The following is a 19,214-nucleotide window of genomic DNA, read 5'->3' as shown; positions in this document are numbered from 1 at the left end:
GTCTCTAGAGTGATTGTGTCTAAAAACAAGTTTGTAGTTTTTTGGAATAGCCATAGAGAACTAAAATATGAGAGAATATGCCTTCCTGGGAGTAGTAAAATAAGCAGGAAAACCAACAAGCATCTTTGAATATTATATATACAACAAGCATTACCCTCTAACAAGATGCTCTCATCACTGCCAGAGCTGAGGAGTGACCATCACAGAAAAACAGTGACAAGGGAGTGGATGAGGGAATACCAGGAGCCTCTCGCTACCCTGATTTTCCCTTCCCAGTGACAGATATAGCTACTGTTCCCCTCACTTGTTCTCATCAACAAGCTCTGACTCCTCGACTCACTGGACTGTTTTCACCGCAGCCAGCTAAGTTGGTACGAAACTCGCTCAGCCTCCACCCGACCGACCTCAGGCTGAGAACAGAAGCCTACTCACAGCCAGCTGGTTCTGCAGCTGTTTGACCTGCTGCTGCAGCACTTCCAGCTGCTGGGTCTGCCTCTTGGATGAACTTGTGGAGTAGGAGAGCTGCGAGAGGCTGTTCAGGGCCTCCTTCAGTTTCAGGACTTCCTTGGACATCTCATTTATCTGAGGTTGGAGGAGAAGAATTCAATTAGTAGGTGAGTAATGTGCCTGCGATGTGTCTGCAGAAGCAATATTCTGGATATTTCTATACCTCCGACATCAGTCATTTCTTTGAGTCTCTGGTCTAATTCCTGTTCTATCCTTTAAAGGAAGTCCATAAACTAAAGCATAACAAATTCTCACAATCAGTAAGGACCTTGGCACCTGAGCCATTCGGATAAAGCCTATTGTGTTTTAAGTGCATGAGGGTAAGAAAGGCTACAACACCAATGTTCCTCTCTTTAAAATTAAGTGGTGCAATAAAAATCTAAACAGGAACAAGGCTCAAATACATTATTTGGAGACATCTGTCCTGTGACACAGAGAACTTCAGCTCTCTTTGAATCCAGAAGTGATTATCATCTACAAAGTCAAGTACTTATAGCCTTAACTCCTAGACTTAACTCCTACACAGCATCTTAAAGCTCTAAGCATCCCTCATGCCCTGTCAATATGGGCATTGCTACTTAGTGAGGTGGACAATCAGTAAGTCTGAGGAGCCCCAACACCTCTGGACATCTTGCCTTAAAGTGAAAACAACATCTCGTGTCACCCCACCAGTCCCTAGTTAAGATAAATAGGGCTCTAATGCCATTGAGAGTATAAGGAAGTGAGAACACACAGAAAATTCAGGCACAGAATCATCCTGAATGCCCTTCTTTTTGCTTCCTTCTCTCCTTTATACCATATCCAGAATCACATTGAAATGCCCTACAGGCTTGCCCACAGTCCGGTCTTACAGACAGAGAGGCTCCTTCCTCTCTGATGACTCTAGCTCTATCAAGTTGACATAAAACTAGCCAGCACAGCTAGTATTAGGGGTCCAGAGTACAGGAAGTGTGACCCTCTCCCCACCACCTGAGTCACTACAAATACTTTTTTTCTGATCCCCATTTTCACAGAGTGAAAAGTGTGGGGAGCCAGAAATTTGCTTAGTGTTTGATGGGGGAGGGCTCAGCCCATTATGGGTGGTACCATCTCTGGACTGGAAGTTCTGGGATTTATATACAAGCAGGCTAAGCAAGCCATGGGGAACAAGCCAGTAAGCAGTACCCCTCTGTGGCCTCTGCATCAGCTCCTGCCCTCAGCCCCAGTCCCAGCCCTGCTTGAGTTCCTGACCTGATTTCCTTCAATGCCGACCAGTGATATGGATATTTAAGGCAAAGAAACCCTTCCCTCCCCAAGTGGGTTTGGTCATGGTGTTTTATTACAGCAACAGCAACCCTGACTAAGACACTAGCAAAGCTTGTGCTAAATTATTACTGTTTCTAATTTGTGTGTCTGAGTGCTTATGCACTGCTGGATTTCTGGATCTTTAAAAATATCCTATATACATTTTGAAGTATTTAAAAGACAGAGTTACTATGTAACCTGGGGTAGCTTTCAACTTGCAAACCCTGCCTTGGCCTCACAAGTGCTAGTATTACAAGTGTACTTTGGCTCTTCAGGCTATGAAAGTGGTTTTGGTGACAGGAACAGACATGCACAGAGCCTCTGAATAGTCACAAAGGTTGCTACCAACATATTCTGTAAATGTTTAGTACAGCAAAATCTGAAGGGCCTTATTAAGACTTAGTGCTAGAAACCCAATAGCAAGGAATTTTCTCCAACCTTCTCGTCTTTATCCTCTTCCAGTTTCGAGGTGGTTTCCGAACATCTTTTCATCCCGGCAAGTTCTTCCTGGGCTCGCTGGCATTTTTGCAGAAGTTCAGATATTTCCTGCTCTTTGGATTTCAAGAGCATCTGGATGCTTTCCTTTTCCCTTTTCACCTGTGAGACCTCACTTCGAACCTGGGCAACCTCCGAATGGGCTTTCTCTTTCTCTTTTACCGAATCCTTTAATTTTGTTGCTAACACGTTCACTTCGCTCTCTAAGGATGCCTGGAGCTTTTCATAGGCAGACTTGGGGACCATTGCATCGGTCATGGCCGCTTTCTCCTCCAGGAATTTTTTTTCCAGCCTTGCGACTTCCGCCTCCTTGCTTGCAAGGCGCTCTTTGAGGCTGCTTATTTTTTCTTCCATCTCTTTGGCCGTTGTGCGCAGCGTCGTTATCACTTGTAAATGTTCTGTGATGGACACGGAGTTCTCTTTGTGAGCGTCCACCAGCTGTTTGAGCTGAGTCAACTCGTTCAACACTTTGGAATACTGAGACTTCATCTCCGACAGTGCTTCTTCTGCCTTGGCCCTGGACAGGTTTGTCACGTGCATCAGCCTCTCGTGTTCAGCTTTATGAACGTATTCGGTGGCATCTTCTAGAGATTTCCTCTTCCTGTAATCCTCCAGCTCCGCCTGGGCTTCTTTGTACAGCTGTGACAGCTCGTTCACCTGTTTGTTGAGTTCGTCTATCATCCTGTTCATGGCCTCTTTCATGTCCCCAGCATCGTCAGGGGCTTCTGGTGGCGTCTGACTCTTTAGTGTATCCTTCAGTTTCATGATTTCTTCTTGGGCCTGCTGGTATTTCTCAAACAAAAACGCCTTCTCCTTATTCATATTCTCAATAATGGAGCAGTGGGAGCTTTTCCTCTCCTCGCATTCTTCTGTAGGTGGCTTGGTCGCCCCAGCCTTTTCCTTCTCCGCAAGACTTGCTTCTAACTCTCTCACCCTCTCTTTATTCCTCTCACTCTCCTCCAGTGCATTCTGCAGGTCTTGCTTTAGGGCATCAATTTCCTCATCCGTGACCCTCGCCTCTCGGGGATGGGAATAGCCATCTGCACTCTCATGGGAGAGGAGACCCAGTTTCATCTGCTTCTGCACACTGAGGACTTCCTTCATGGCCTCCTCATACTTGCTCTGCGTTTCTTTGAGTTTCTGACTGAGGTCAGAGCCATTCTCCGAAATCTCTGCGTTGTTCAAGCACAACAGGTCTGTCCTTTGCGACTGGAGTTCAGCCTGGAGCTGTTGCTTCTCTGCTTCCGAGCTCTCCAATCGCTTCTGCAAGTCGTGCAAGGTATCTTGTAGCTGCTGGATCCTGACACTGCTGTCAACAGTGGACTTCCCCACTGGGTCCTCAGCAGATGGAGATGATTTGGCATCTGAGGAAGGGGCTTCAATAGATTTGCCCTGGGATGAGGTCAGGTCAGTCTGGGTGGAATGGAAAGAGTCGAAGCTTAGGTCAGCTTCAGCCTCCTTGGGCGATTTGGCCTGGGAAAGAAACCAGAAATGGAAGTAACACCGAGGAGTGGCTAGGTGTGCAAACGACCAGAATGCAAGAGACAAGCTGAAGTTTAGGTGTGGAAGGGCAGTGTTATAATTTTGCACGTGCACTCCTAGATTGTGAGAACACAATGGTCTTTGGCATGAGAGCCAGACTCACAGTGTAAGCCCCTTCAGGGTTCTATTTGCACAGGTCATTTCTGCATTTTAAAAACATTAGAATTTGTTTCATCTTTCCCCTTTGTTTCTTATCTCATTTCAATTGCCCAAAGCATGGCATAGTTATTTTCTATCAGGTCCTTAAGATGATTAGAGACCAGTTTTACTAAATCAATGGCTGGTATCATGTTCATTAAAAACTTCAAGGATAAAATTTCCATGTGTAAAGGTCTAAGCAAGGAGGTGGGTGGATAGGGACCAGGAGGCGGGAGGAGGGATGAAGGGTAACCCAAACTAAGGGTGCATGGAGCAGCCATATGGAAACTTACTATTTATCTTATAAGGATATTAAGTTATAATCTAAAAAATGTGAGTTTGAGTAGAGGTACTCTCCATGAATGGGCAATGCTCCTGCCAGAAGCCATGGGTTATTAGCGGAAAGTCCCAGAGCTAAGTGTACGGGATACTTCTCTATGAAGTCTTCCTTGTAGACACCCTAAGGCCCCTATAACAACACATGTGATCGACAGCACTCTTGTTTGCCCACAGGAACTTAACGGTAAGACTCAGTTGCCAGATTTACTTTGGTTACAAGATAAGGAGAAACCAGTTGTAGCTGAGCCGTAAACGTCTTCTCTACTGGCTACATCTCACAGCCAGAAGGTGCTATGTAGGCTGATGGGAAAGAAAAGTCATCAACAATCTTACCCCATCAGTGAACTCTGTGACCTACAACAGTGACCGGCCAGGCAAGATGTGCTGCCTGATGCAACAGTGGTATGATGTTTCTCATTGGGTCTGAGGCCCCTCTACTGTAGGGAACGTATACTTGGTCTGTCAAAACATGCCAAGAACCCATGACTGAGGAGGTCACAGACCACAGAGATGGAGGGAACCCACTATTATTGTTTGTTTTACCAAATGGTCACAGATTAGTGCTCTGCCTAGTCTTGATCAGAGATGCTTCTAATTATAGGCGTGTGACAGTTAATAGAGAAATCCATAGCTGGAACTGGAGTTGTGAGCTGCCCTGTAGGTGCTGGGAACTGAATCTGGGTCCTCTGGAAGAGCAGCAAGTGCCCTTAACCGCTGAGCCATCTCTCCGGTCCTATATAAATGAATTTTATCTATATTTCATATTTAAGATTTTTATTTGTTGCTATACTTATCAAACTATATATAATTATACATAATTTAGCAATTTTCAGAAATAGGACTAATGAACAAATAATATGAAACCATTAAGAGTTTTGAAGCTGACTAGATTTAAAAAGAAGGAAATTGTGTGGCTTGAACTGACTACTCTTGAACAAACCAATATTTTAACCTTTCAGAGTAGTGTCAGTGCCATTATTTACCGACCTGCAATTTATCTTGTAACTCCTTGTTGTGCAATGTGAGGGAAGCAACTTTTGCTTGCAATAGGACAAGAAGCTCTTGTTGGTCAGCTTCAGAACTTATATCCAATAAGCTGTCAGCACCTTGGGAAAAGAGAAAGAGAATGTGAACCTATCGTAAGAATTCAATAGAAAATTCAAGTGTTATTCCTCCAACCCCTGCCCAGCCAGGTGGGGCACCAGCAGCTTCCCAGGGCCGTGTTTTCATCTGTGGAACTGCAAGCCCAATGTGTCCCAGACAGGGCTGTATGGATGGAAGACTGTGAAAGTTCACCGCTTTGCTGCAGTTTCCATTAACTTCAATTCCCATAGCCCAAGTCTTTTCCCTTTCTCTCTGTGCCTCCTATGTCCCGGCTGTGAGTATTTTAGAGGTCTCTCTTTATCTAGTTTATTTCGTACCCTGATTATTCAGGCTTTAACACCTTGCTTGGGCACTCTGCAGTCAAGTCACAGTGCCCCAACTCTCTGTTCTTCCCAGTAAAACGTCGCCTGCACAGGACCACCAGAACTGCCTTCCTAATGTGTACTGGGGATGGGGGTTGGGGGCTCATTTCTTTTAGTTCAAGTGTTTCATCGGATTTTTGAGGTTCATGACTTACAAACTCCTTCCTAGATTCCCCTTTTCCTCACGCTCATGGTTTCTGCTGTGTTCTGTAGACACTCCCACACACACTTGACTGCTCATCTACAGAAGTCCATGCACGGACCCTTCAGGACACACTCAAACGTTCCTAAGAAGCGCTCACTGACTTACATAGCATGAAGTGATCTCTTCTAGTCCTAAGATGACCACTGTTGGTAAATCACATGTTTTAAATGTACTAATTTTCATACCAAAACATTAAAGGGATACTGAGCAGAGTGCTAAGCCAAGAGAGACTCCCAAGTACTCATGGACAGAGGAAGACTCCCGAGTGCTCACTGACACAGGAAGACTCCCGAGTGCTCGCTGACACAGGAAGACTCCCGAGTGCTCGCTGACACAGGAAGACTCCCGAGTGCTCACTGACACAAGGAACATTCTTAAGTGCCTCAAAACGTTTTCCCACAGCCATTTAATGCAGAGATGGAAATCTTTGTTTGGATGGATGCAAAACTTTCTGTGATGGGTTCCTTCACAGAAAACCTTGTGTCTGACACTAAGGCGCCATCCTGTGTGATGACTACACGACAGTTTCTGAGTCTCCTTAACATGAAGCTCGGTGGGTGGTCATTTTCTTGGGAGATGAATTAACAGATCGAGAGCATAGGAACAATTCTAGGCAACTGAAATTTAAATTACTTCTATTAAATAATGGATTCTTTTAAAGTATTCAATGTAACATTTATTCAGCAACATTAATTGATCTCTACAGGAAGTAGAAAATTTAATTTCTAATGTCCATAAATCCACATACATATGAAATGTACAATAACTCTAAGAAACTAAATATTGGACAAAGGGGACCTTTGAAATCATTTAAGCATAATTCTAAAGATATATTATATCCTTTGAGACAAAGTGAGTCTAGATAGTTGCATCTCCATTAAAAGGGACTTTTTTTTTCCTTTTTGAGAGAGGGTTTTTACCACATAGCACAGGCTAGTCTCAGAGTTGTGATCCCAGGTGAGACTTTTCAAAGACTCCATTTACTAAGCCCTGGCTTGGTGAAGCCATTGTAACTGCATTTGATTTTCGGGCACTCTCTTTATCTGAGCATACCCAGAACCCATGCATGGCATTGTGGGTAGCTTGTGATAGCAACGGAGGTACATGATCCCATCTATCTTGGTGACATAACTTGCTGCTTGGATGCAGTAAGCTTGTGATGCTGCAAGCTGAGAGCTTGGGTTGTAAAATCTATGGACTGCATCCCCAAACTGTAAATGCATATGATACATACACAGGCTATAGCACTCTGAAAGCTTATTTGTAACACACTATTAAGACTGAAAGCAGCTCCAATAATGGCCGTACTTTTGATGGGAGGTACAACAAATGGCATTTGAACATGTCTACAACAGTGAGGTGACAGGAAGTTATGAGCCCTCTTGGCATTGCCACTGCTCTACTAATGTGATTTATTGCCTGCATTCATAACTGGAGAAGATACTGTGAGTGACAAATGAAAACAGATTTATTTTTTTTAATACCCAAGTTTAATTCTTTAACATGGAAACTAAGGCCCCTTGCAGTGTAGGAAGCACAGCCTATGCATTGCTCATAGTCTTGTGGTGGGCATGGCTGGTTCTCACGAGCTTACACTGCCTGGCCCCCGCTCTCTCTGTGTAAACAGGTTACAAATGAAGTATAGTGTGAGGAAGGAAATCGGCCCTCCTGTCCTTACCTGTAGTGCTGTCGCTCAGTCTGTCCTTGTTTTCTTGTATAGAGCTGATCTCAGCCTGTGTGTAGAAGCACAAAAATGGCTTCTAAAAAAACACTCCTAAACACAGTGTCCATTACACTAAGGAATCAAACTGACTTCCCTCCCTGAGCCGATGAAAGAAGAGCTGGTGCTAATCTACTAGCAAAATGGTGGAAAATCTAACAGAAAAGTAGCATTTTGAAAATATCAGAAACTGCAGGGGATATACTCAGACATTCTTCAGAAACAATTTAGTTATAGTTTAAACTATATTTATGTAGCAGCTCATTTCTGAACTAAAACCTGAGACAGCAAAGCTCACTTTCATAATGATGTTAAATAAAAATGGTACTTATCTGCATCATACGCTGGCTAAAATAAATTAAACAGAATGCCCTTTTTTACATTTACAATTTTCTGCTGTTAATTTAAAAAAAAATATCAAGGAGGAAAACATTTTTGTAAGGGACTACAAATCTCCACAGTCTTGGCCTGATAGTTGATTCCCTTAAGACTGTTTGTCCCTGGAAATTGGTTAATATATGGCAATGCTCCTTAGAGCTTTAAAGAAACCCTCATTTCAAACATACAACTCGTGAGAAATCACCATGTTTTATCTAGATGAGCTACAGTGATAGGTACACATGAAGCTGGTCTGTGTTAAGAGTGGCTTACTTTTGACAAGTGCTTATCTTTCTGAGAGATAGGGCTGGCCTGTCCTTCTTTCTTCGGCTTTATACAGCTCACACTGTAAACTGTTTCCAAGGACAGCTGACAGGTTCTTGACATTGTGACAAATGCATGCACACTGAGACCCTATGACACTCACAGGTTTTCACCAGTCATCCCCAGCACAGCCCATCAGAGCCTGCTCTGCTCCCAGGCAGCCGGAACTGCCCTTTGTCGTTCTCTAAAGTGGCTGTGAAGGAATGTATACAGCAAGGGTATCTCTGTGTCTAGCTTTTCCTGCTCATAACCATGGCTTTCTATTTCTGGTGCTGTTTTCACAGCACACAGCTCATTTCTTCTTTTCATTGAATGATATTCTCTCACATAGACATGTCTTATTACCTGGATCCACTCAATTTCGGATACATTTACACAGTTTTCAGCTTATGAGCAGTGTGAATAAAGCAGTGACATTTAAGTATAGAACTTTGCATAGACATTTTTTTCCTTTCGTTGGGTAAACAGATAGGACTAGACCACACAGTAGTCACATATTTAACTTGTAAAGAAATTGTCAAACATACAAAATATCTAATACTTTACAACCCCATCTGCAGAATATGACAGGTCTAATTCTACTATAGTTTATCATCAACAATGTTTGTCTTTTTTAAACTTCAGCCATTCTAAATACTTGTGTTTTTGTTTTTGTTTTGCTTTGTTTGTTTGTTTTTGTTTTTGAGACAGCGTTTCTCTGTGTATAGTCTTGACTGTCCTGGACCAGGCTAGTCTTGAACTCACAGAGATCTGCCTGTCTCCGCCTCCTAAGTGCTGTGATTAAAGGTGTGAGCTTAATAATTGTCATTAAAAAAAAAAAAGAAGTCTTGTTTAGTGTTTCATTGTTTAGGAATTAGAGTCTGTCTTACTCTGGAAAGTTACAATTCATGGTACCACTGGCTGGAATGCATTTTTTCTTTGGAGCCACAGACATATTGGAAGACATCATGACACTAATGACAGGGCCATGACGCCCTCATGCTGCCCTGTCTAAGTGTTCAGAGCTGTTAATACCGCCTAGTGAAGCAAATGACAGAGTGTGGGAATGGGTTTCAGAATTTGTCTTTAGTAAGTCTAAGTCGGAGGATGTAAGTTTGTAATCAACCTCGCAGGTGGGATTCATTTTAACCATTATAAATTTTTATTTCATCCAAAGCACAGCTTCCTACTGGTTCTTAGGTAAGCAAGTATTAAGGAGATATCCCCCTCCTCTTTAAAATACTTTCCAAATGAAATAAGGCCTAGTGGACCATCTAAAATTTCCAAAAGAATTTCATACTAATGTAAAGCTATGAGCAAACCGTTTCTTATTGTTTTGGTTGCATTATGTCAACTCAACTTGGTAGGAGGATTAGTTCTTGGTACGTTCTTGTCTCTGCACCATTTTGTAATAATTGCACTATTTTTAATTATGTAAGTGTTCCTGAAGAGTCCAGCAGTGGTGTCACCCTCTGGAGCTGGGCGTAGAGGCAGCTGTGAGAGGCTCGGTGTGGGTGGTGGGAACAGAACTCAGGTCTCCTGCAAGAGCTGCATTAACCACGAAGCCGTCTCTACAGACCCTTCATTTTCCTTTCCTTTCCTTTTCTTTGGGGGTGGGGTGGGGGTTTGTTTGTTTTTGTTTTTTTAAGTCAGGGGTTCTCTGTGTAGCCCTGGCTGTCCTGGACTTGCTCTGTAGACCATCCTGGCCTCAAACTCACAGAGATCCACCTGCCCCTGCCTTCCCAGGCACTGGGATTAAAGGTGTGCACACCACCACGCCAGACTCTTTTGCTTTTTTTGCAATATACTTTATACCTGGAAATGTTTAAATTTAGAAACAGTTACAGAATAAGATGCCACCCAGTTTCTGATAGTATTGATAACCTTTGTGGTCTAGCATGCTTGCCAAAATGGAGATCTTAGCTGTTAAACTAAATGACAACAGTGTTTATTTTACAGCACTCTTCTCACTGGCAGTCTTTTTATAATTACACCAGGGGCATACTCTACGGCTTCTGTGTGTTAGGCAAACACTCTACCACTGAGCTAAATCCCTAGGTTCTGCTTTGTTTGTTTGTTTGTTTGTTTGAAACAGAGCACTTGCTATACATACTAGGTTAGCATTAGACTTTTGATCTTTGTGCCTCTGCCTCCTTAGCCTGGCACTTCAGGTGTGTGTACCACCACATCTGCCTCTATTAATAATGTATTTTTTTTCTATCCTAGCATCCAATATAGTACACTGTATTTCATGTAGAGAATTGAAAGGAATATTACTGCCATTTTATAAACAATCTATAGTCTGTAATAAATTAGATGAGTGCTACCAACCAGAAGAAGGTAATTTGTACCACTTTCAGCTTCTAAGGGTTTTAATTTTGGCTGGAGTGATGGCTCAGGGCTTAAGAATAGTGGCTGATCTACCAGAGGACCTGGGTTCAATTCCCAGCGCCATATGCTGTATCACAATTGTCTGTAACTCTAGTCTCAGGGGATCCAATGCCCTCTTCAGGCCTCTGAAGGCACTGCATGCACATGGTGCCATTAGTCACGTAGACAAAACACTCATCACATAAAGTAAATAAATTAAAAAATTTAAAGCTTAATTTATAAGCATTGTATATATTTATTGTATACATAGTGATGTCTTGATTTATATGATGAAGAATGGCTAAATTGTGCCATTTAACATTGATTCAAGTATTAATTTTCTTGTGGTTAAAAGTTCCAAAAACTTCCTTCCAATAATTATCATTTTTGTGTCTACACATCTGTGTGAATGCACTGCGTGTGAATGTGGATGCATGTGCACCATGGGCGAGTACAGGGGACAGATGACAAACCTGAGTGTTCACCTTGCCTCCCTCTCTGTTTGCAACAGGGTCTCTTACCATTTTTCCTCTGTTTGGGGGGATTTCCCTGTCTCCACCTCCCATGTCACCCTAAGAATGAAAGGACAGTTGACTCATGTTACAGAAACCCCATTTACATGAATTCTGAAGCTGTAGCCTCAGCTCTTCATTGGGCAAGTATTTTATCCACCGGGTCATCTCCCTAGGCCTCCATGGTTTTAAAGACTTAAACACACTGTGAACGCTCATCACGGAACTAGCTAATGGATGCTGAAATCCCTTCTACTTCAACGTCGTCTCAAGTTCTCAGTCTTTTCAACCTCAGGAACCACCATTTTACTCTCTGCTTCTATGAGCTCAAGATTTTATGCAAATGATATTTAATCTCTTATTTAAAAATTATTAGTCTTGTTTTTATCATCTATGCTGGGAAAAATAATCAATGAGCTCTTCTTGGTGAAATGTCATGAAATAGTGATTCAAAAGTGTAATCTGGCTTTCACAGCATTGTATAAATTAAAGCAAGGCCATCAGGTATCATAAACACAGTAAGAAACTTGAACACAGACAGGGGATACCTTAAAAGGTGCTTCAGCAAAAAATACTGCTTCCTTTCCCGAAAGTGGTGTAGAAGTTATTGATCGTGGGGAAGACACATCACTCAACTGAAAAGGAAAAAGAAATCCACTAATAAAAGATGGGCCTTCCAACTCTTGTCTTTTTCGGTGCTGAACAACCCCTAGGGTTAAATCTAACTATAGGCATATATTGTTTCATTTAATTCAGGGTAAAAATCCTCAAGGCATTTCAGCCACTTCAAGTGTTTCTGAAGGCTGTGAGAGTGTAACTAAGTAACGCCACTATACTAACTAGCAACAGCTAGTTATAAAGTTCTGTATAGTTATAAAGTACTATAAAGTTCTATTGTGGGTTGAGAACACTACTAATGAATATGCCAGCAAATTTACAAGTACTTACCAGATTTGACAGTCCTCTCCACTTTTAAATATGGACTATCTTCTTTTTAAAAAATATTTATTATGTATACAATGTTGCATCTGCATGTACAACTGCACACCAGAAGAGGGCACCAGATCTTATTATAGATGGTTGTGAGCCACCATGTGGTTGCTGGGAACTGAACTCAGGACCTCTGGAAGAGCGGCCAGTGCTCTTAACCTCTGGAGCCATCTCTCTAGCCCATGGACTATCTTCTTGATAACTGATGCTTTTCTATAAAACCTAACCTGCTTTTACTTGACATTTCTTTCTTTCTTTCTTTCTTTCTTTCTTTCTTTCTTCTCCTTTTTTTTTTTTTTTGTTCTTGCTCCCCTGAAGTTGTTACTATGAACTCAGAAACAAAGCACTGTTAATATTGGCCAATCATAAATGTAATAAGAAAGGCAAATATATTATACCAACATTTGAAGAACTAAAATGCATTATCATCTATGTCTTCACTAGCTAGTCATGCCCTCTGCACTCTGCTAGAGCTGTTAATAAGAGGAACTAACACCATCTGAGATTATCTTGGGGAAGGAGCTTGGTCATAAGATTTACAGGAATTTCCTTGAGGCTTCAAAAAAGTACACTGTGAAATTATAATTAGGAGATAGATAAAACCTACAACATTCCAGTTTAATAACTGCCATTGTCATTTCCTCTCTCTCCTCTCTGTCTCTCCCTCTCTCTCCCTCTCCTCTCTCTCTCCTGTCTCTGTCTCTTCTCTCTCTCTCTGTCTCTTCTGTCTCTCTCCTCTCTCTCTGAGTGTGTGTGTGTGTGTGTGTGTGTGTGTGTGTGTGTGTGTGTGTGTGTGATGTATTCTTCTGGAGATCCAACCCAGGGACTCATCCACTTGGCAGGTGCTCTATTATCACGCTACATACCCAGCCCCCACGGCTTGAAATGGAAAAACTACTAACAAAGATTTAGAACGTGCGCTGAGGGGCCAGTATTACAACACCATCCCCTTGAACCTAGACACAGAACGACGGCTTCTGGTTTTATCTACAGTTCGTCCGCTTTCGCTTTTACCTGGGTAGGACTGATAGGAGGTGGTGGAGCTTTGCGTTTTTTTGGAGTTCCACTTCTTTCTGAGCTTATTTTAGAGACTTGATCATGCTGAAAGTTATCACAGTCCAAAGAATGGAGGTGGGTTAGTTATGTTAGTAAAGTCTGAGCAAGGAGCTGCAGCAAACACACGAGAACAACCTGGTAGTTACGCATTCCTAACTTCGTCAAGTCCTGAAACACACTGCCCACAGAACACAAGGGACATGCATGTGCTACATTTCCTTCCAGCAACCCATGCTTTCATGGCAAGAAGATTAAAAAAAAAAAAAAGACAACTGGATTAAGGTGATATGCAGAACTGGAAAGGAGGAAGGCATGCCTATCATAATTTAGAACCCAGAATGCATTCAGAGCCAGCTTTCTCTCTTAACGCAGAGTGTTATGCACTTCTGTGTGGCTTCCGTTCACCACCCCACTGCATCTCCACCACTTTTTAAAAAATGAGGGGGAGAGGAGAGCCTTATATGCAAAGGTTCCTGATAAGTAACAGTTAGCACATAATAAATTCAGTATTAAGTGTCCACTTTCTATGTCTTAAAAACCTTGGTGTATAAATATACAAAAGAGCCAGACATACACAGAGAGCCAGCGTGCTTTTAGGAAAAACTCCCAATAAGCAAATGTCTCCATCGCTATTCTGTGTAACAACGATGACAGTTTTAAAAACTGCAATTAAAATTAAAAGGCTGGGTCTCTTATTTTTCACAAATACCTTAACAATTTCATGGTTATATATATGTGTGTGTGTATGTATATATATGTATACACACACACACACACACACACACACACACACACACATATATATATATATATATATATATATATATATATATATAATTACCCACAGGATATATTTACAATATTTTCATTTAGTTTTAAGATTTAACCACATTGAATATTTTCACATCAGTCTATAACAATGTACTTTATTAAATTAACAAATAAATGGCAGTTAAGTATGAAATACAGACTTTTAAAACAACATAATAAAATTGTTAAATATTTGCCACCATGTAACAATGAATCATTTACTCCAAATTAGGCCAAGCCTTAAGTATTTTCAACCAGTTTTTAATTGCTGTCCTAATGAACCACCATGTTTATTTTCAACATGTTCATATTGTCACAAGCAAATCTTATTTTTAAAAAAGACCCTTGCCCCCGGGATAAATACCTGCTTTGGTTTTGTTTGGGTCTTTAAATCTAAAGAGAAAAAGTGAAAGAAAAAAAAACTATAAGAACCATAACGACTCATATCTTTTACAAATGTTGGGTGGATGGACACACACACACACACACACACACACACACACACACACACACACACACACCCCATACACAACATTTATCACTTCATTTTTTTTCAAGCATATGTTTAGAAGAATAATAAAACTTATCATACTGCACAAATTCTTTTATCCTTTCGGGGGAATGAGTGGATAAATTTAAAACAACATTGGCTATTTTCTTTCACATACCAGCATCCTGAGAGATTTTGGATAATAGAAGGCTTTGAATTCCTGCATTTTCTGAGAGTTTGGAATAATATAAGGCATTGTGTCCAAGAGAATCTACAAGGTTCAGGTCTGCACCCTTTTTAATTAAGGCTTCCACAATGTTAGAGCTGCCAGTTTCACAAGCCAGCATGAGAGCAGTTCTAGAGATAAAAAAAAAATGTGACATTAGTTTAGTAATAACCAAGTAAAAACACTTTCCTGGGACTCATCTATCTTAAAAACAAGGAAAGGAGGATTTAATGAAATTAAACTTCCAGTCCTCTGAGAACTAAGTGGGATACTGTCAAGATGGAAATAAAGTGGCATTTTTAAAACTTTAGACTAAATCAAAACATGAAACCATATCTAGCATAGCCCATCCACACTTGCTGTACAGTGAGAGAAACCCTGTGACTGGTACAAATGCCATGCTTATTTCACAGGCTGGATTCTTTCACCTCTAGTACTTTAAATAACTTACACTATTAAAATTATTATTATTATTTCACTGTTGTTTCAAGACAGGGTTTCCCTCTGTAGCCCGGGTTGTCCTGAAGTTTGCTTTGTAGACCAAGCTGGTCTTGAACTCAGAGATTCACCTGCCTCTGCCTTCTGCCCAAGCCTGCCTTTAAAATGATTTTTAAATGCATCCAACATATTTATTTTGTTTAAGATGCAAAATCATGGGAAATAGCTTACTCAATTCAATATTCAATTAGTTTTGCTGTAGATTAAGCTAGAAATTCTCCCAGTGAAGGTCTGGGGAATTTTTAAAAAGTCATAACAGATTCTTAGTGATCAGCAAAGTAGAAAGTTAAAAAGGAAACCACTTTATAACATTTTTTTAAAAATGTGTATCACCGAAGTTATGATTTCTGCCTAGACTTGTGGTACCTTCCATTTTTGTCTCTGGAGTTGACATCTGCTCCATGATCCAGGAGAAAGTGACAGACCTCGCTGTGGCCACTTTGTACTGCGACAAGCAGGGGTATGTTCCCATCCTAGGAGAGAAACTCCAGATGGTAACTCCAGTCCCAAAGACCAGGACTGCAAAACCCTTGTCCTTTCCACGTTTCTCTCCTGACTTCTTGTGCTGTCTCCTCTGTCACCCACCGCGATACTCTACGCCCCCTTAGGGCCGCCGTCACACTAAGCGTAAGTGCAATACATAATGTCATACACCATCGCACCAAGCAGAACTTTATGCAGTGTCACTGACTTTAGCTGTCTTTTCTCTGGAAGTCCCTGATGTTTTGGTTGCCTGCTCCATTAGCTATCACTGGCTCTGCCTGGAAATGTAAGACAGTAGTATACACACTAAGTGTGTTGAGCTGAAAGTGAGTAGAGGCTGGAGAAATGGCTCAGCAGTTAAGAGCATATGCTGCTCTTGCCAAAGACCTGTGCTCCAGCCCCTGCAGGCACATATAGGACAGAGAACCGACTTGCTCATTATGTCACCTAACCTCAAGAGTGCTGCACTCCTCCAATGGATAAGCCATGCAACATTTTAAATGTAAACTTTAAAAATAAAATTATTGGGGCTGGAGAGATGGTTCTTTAATGCTTTTCCCGAGTACTCGGATACAATTGTAGCACCTCACAACCAACCATCTATAACCCCAGTTCCTGGGATCTGAGGCCCTCTGACCTCTGCAGGGACCAGGCACACACGTGGTGGTGCACATACATATATGCAAATGAAACACTTATATATAAGTGTTTGGAATAATATAATATATATATAATATATAATATATATATATATATAATCTAAAACCAACCAACCAAACAAACAAAATCTAGAATCAATGGTAGAAGTATTCCAGATTTTAGAATATAGGTATTTGGGACTATAAATGTAGGTACCTTGGGACTAGGACTCAAGGCTACCTATGAAGTTCGTTTGTGTATGTTTTTTTCGTATGAGAGACTTTGTAATGTGTATATTTCAGACACGTGTGACACCTACCATGGCTTAACAAGTTTCAGGCTTGGAGTACACAGGAGTCGAGGGAATAGAGTTGTTTAACCTGCCCCGAGGCTCAGAAAGAGCAAATGTATTTGCTTGATGAAGGGAAAGTGTGCGCATGCCAATTCTCATGCTGTAGTATGCCATGGAACACTGAACCACACAGCACAGGCACGCAAATTCATCCTCACAGTAGGCCAGTGAGGTTTAAACAGACTAAAAGTTCTCTTCAGAGTTGGGAAAGTTCTAGGAATCATGCAAGATGACACCCACAAATCAAAAGAAAACAATAGGATTGCTAATTAGAAATCCCTGATGCTTTACACTGATCATCAGCGGGAGAAGATTTAGAATGACTTTGGGGACAAATGCATGGGCATTTGTGTGAGGGGCTTTCTAAACTAGAATGGAACAAAAAGGAAGCAAGTTGGGAAATAGTGTTAGTCTCACTTTTATTCCCAACTATGGCTGCAGTGTAACTAGCTCCCTCAGGTTCTCACAGCTGTGACCTGCCTGCCAGGCTGGCCTGACCTGTGAGGCAAAAGGAAGCCCTCCTTTCCTAAGTTGCTGTAGTTGGGCACTCTGTCACAGCAACAACAACAACAACAACAACAACAACACACACACACACACACACACACACACAAATTTTCCATTTTTATAAGTCAAGAAACAAAGTCTTATTCATATTTGGGCTAATGGTAGAACACAGATATATACTTATAAAATGTATGCACTTAAGAAACATACCCTGCAACATTATTAATGATTTAGAGATTCATAAGGATTAACATATACGCCATTTTGCAGGAAAAAAATTCTGGTTGAAAATTGGTAGAATTTTGCCAACTACTAAGGTCTTTAAAGTCTTGGTAGCAACCCGCAACCCCGTTTCCCTTAGTGTCCACCTGTACACACCAAGTCTTTAAGGTTTACGGGGCTCTTGTGCTCACAGAGGACCTGCACGGCTTGAAGGTATCCCTGTGCCGCTGAGGAAGGAAAAACACCACAGTCAGTCACAAACAACCCAGATGACCAGGGAGAGCTCACTTTTCTGCCTATCAGGCAGACAGCACTGAAGAGAAAAGGTGTAGGAAAGGCTGTGCTGTAACAGGTGTTTAAAAACGCTGCTTAATTCCAGCATTCACCAAAGCTACAGCCATGGACTCCCAGTTACCTGGAGGCAAGCTTTTGATTTAGCTGACCACAGGGCTTGGCTTTTCTACAACTAGAAATAAAATTAAGTATATATTTATTCGCTCCGGGGACTTCAACATCAATATCTGTCACTTGAAGCTGTGACAGACAGGAAAGCCAAATATTTACAGATACAATCAACGTTCAACCATGATCCCCAAATAGCAAAACAAAACAAACCCCAGCATCTTCCAGTCCCCAAAACCCACAAGTGCTCATTACTCTCTAAGAAGAAAATTTAAGTTGGTTTAAAAATCTATGTGCATATATACGCATACATATGCACGTGTGTTTGGTATTGGAGCTTAAAGCCGAAGCCTTTCATCGCTGAGCTGTACTCTTAGCCTGTCTTGAATGTATTAACCATGGTAACTGGTTGCACAGCAGGAAACTAATTGTAGGTGCACTCCTTGAGTCTGTGTGCGACGTACAAACTGAGTAAAATGGGAGCGTCAGGGAACTACAGATAGCAACCCCAGGAAGAGTACAGTTAAATGACAATTGGACAGCTTCTTCCAGTGGAAAAGGACGAATAAGAGAATGAACGTCGTACCTGCATAATGTAAAGCTGTCTTCCCAGAGTTGTCAAGACTTTCAGCTGGGCTTTTGCACTGTGAGACAAAAAAAAAAAAAAGTATCTTAAAGTAGCTGCACAAATGCCACTGAGTCCACCCTTCTCCTCCAAGCATCACTTTTTCAGATGGGCACGCACAAGCATCAGCTCCACGTTCTGAGCTCCCTTTTGTGAGGAAGAAGATACACGTCCAAATAACCATGGCACCAGCTATGTATGGTCACCCCTCTGCTGCTCCGCTTATTCGCTCTTCTCTTACATCACCTGCCCAAACCCACCGGTTAACACCCGCGCTGTAAGATCTCCCCGGTGGGTCCTGTATTTTTCCCATCTCTTCTCTCATTCTCTGTCCCCCTTGCTGAAACCAGCTTTGTCCAAGTTGCCTACCATCTGCTTCCTCATCTCCTATTTACTCCTCAGCCCACTTAGGTCAGGTATCTGCCCAAGCCAAGGTCGCCAGTGGTCCTTTAGCTTCCGTACATTTGCCCCCTAACCACTCTCTCAGCAGCAGCCTGTCCTCTTCTCTAGACCCTCCTCTTCCTCCTCCAGGCTCTCTGTCTGTCTCAGCCTTCTGTGGCTTCCTCCACCCTGCCCCCCCACCCCACCCCCCCACCCCCGCAATCGCCAGCCCTCCTCCTCTAACAAAGCAACCTCCCATTTGTCATCACCCCCC

General features: G+C 41.9%; 1 protein-coding gene across 4 annotated transcripts in view; it reads right to left on the bottom strand.

Annotated features, from left to right (window-relative positions):
- RAI14 (retinoic acid induced 14) overlaps positions 1–19,214 on the bottom strand; it is a 138,771-nt gene that overhangs the window by 4,294 nt on the left and 115,263 nt on the right. For 3 of the 4 annotated variants that reach the window (XM_084783705.1, XM_084783707.1, XM_084783706.1), the window contains exons 6-16: positions 18,521–18,578; positions 17,689–17,759; positions 15,696–15,802; positions 14,784–14,962; positions 14,480–14,508; positions 13,264–13,350; positions 11,808–11,894; positions 7,655–7,709; positions 5,293–5,411; positions 2,230–3,759; positions 433–582 (exon numbers count right to left, since the gene is read on the bottom strand). In XM_084783705.1, coding sequence (XP_084639831.1) covers positions 433–582; positions 2,230–3,759; positions 5,293–5,411; positions 7,655–7,709; positions 11,808–11,894; positions 13,264–13,350; positions 14,480–14,508; positions 14,784–14,962; positions 15,696–15,802; positions 17,689–17,759; positions 18,521–18,578 — 2,472 coding nt within the window. The remainder of the gene's footprint in view (positions 1–432; positions 583–2,229; positions 3,760–5,292; positions 5,412–7,654; positions 7,710–11,807; positions 11,895–13,263; positions 13,351–14,479; positions 14,509–14,783; positions 14,963–15,695; positions 15,803–17,688; positions 17,760–18,520; positions 18,579–19,214) is intronic. The other variant, XM_084783708.1, reaches the window with a different exon arrangement.

Source organism: Acomys minous (assembly GCF_964271855.1).
Source record: "Acomys minous genome assembly, chromosome: 5".
In the NCBI taxonomy this organism is placed as follows: Eukaryota; Metazoa; Chordata; class Mammalia; order Rodentia; family Muridae; genus Acomys; species Acomys minous.
Note: the sequence above shows the minus strand (reverse complement) of the source record. Positions and strands in the feature narration are given on the sequence as shown.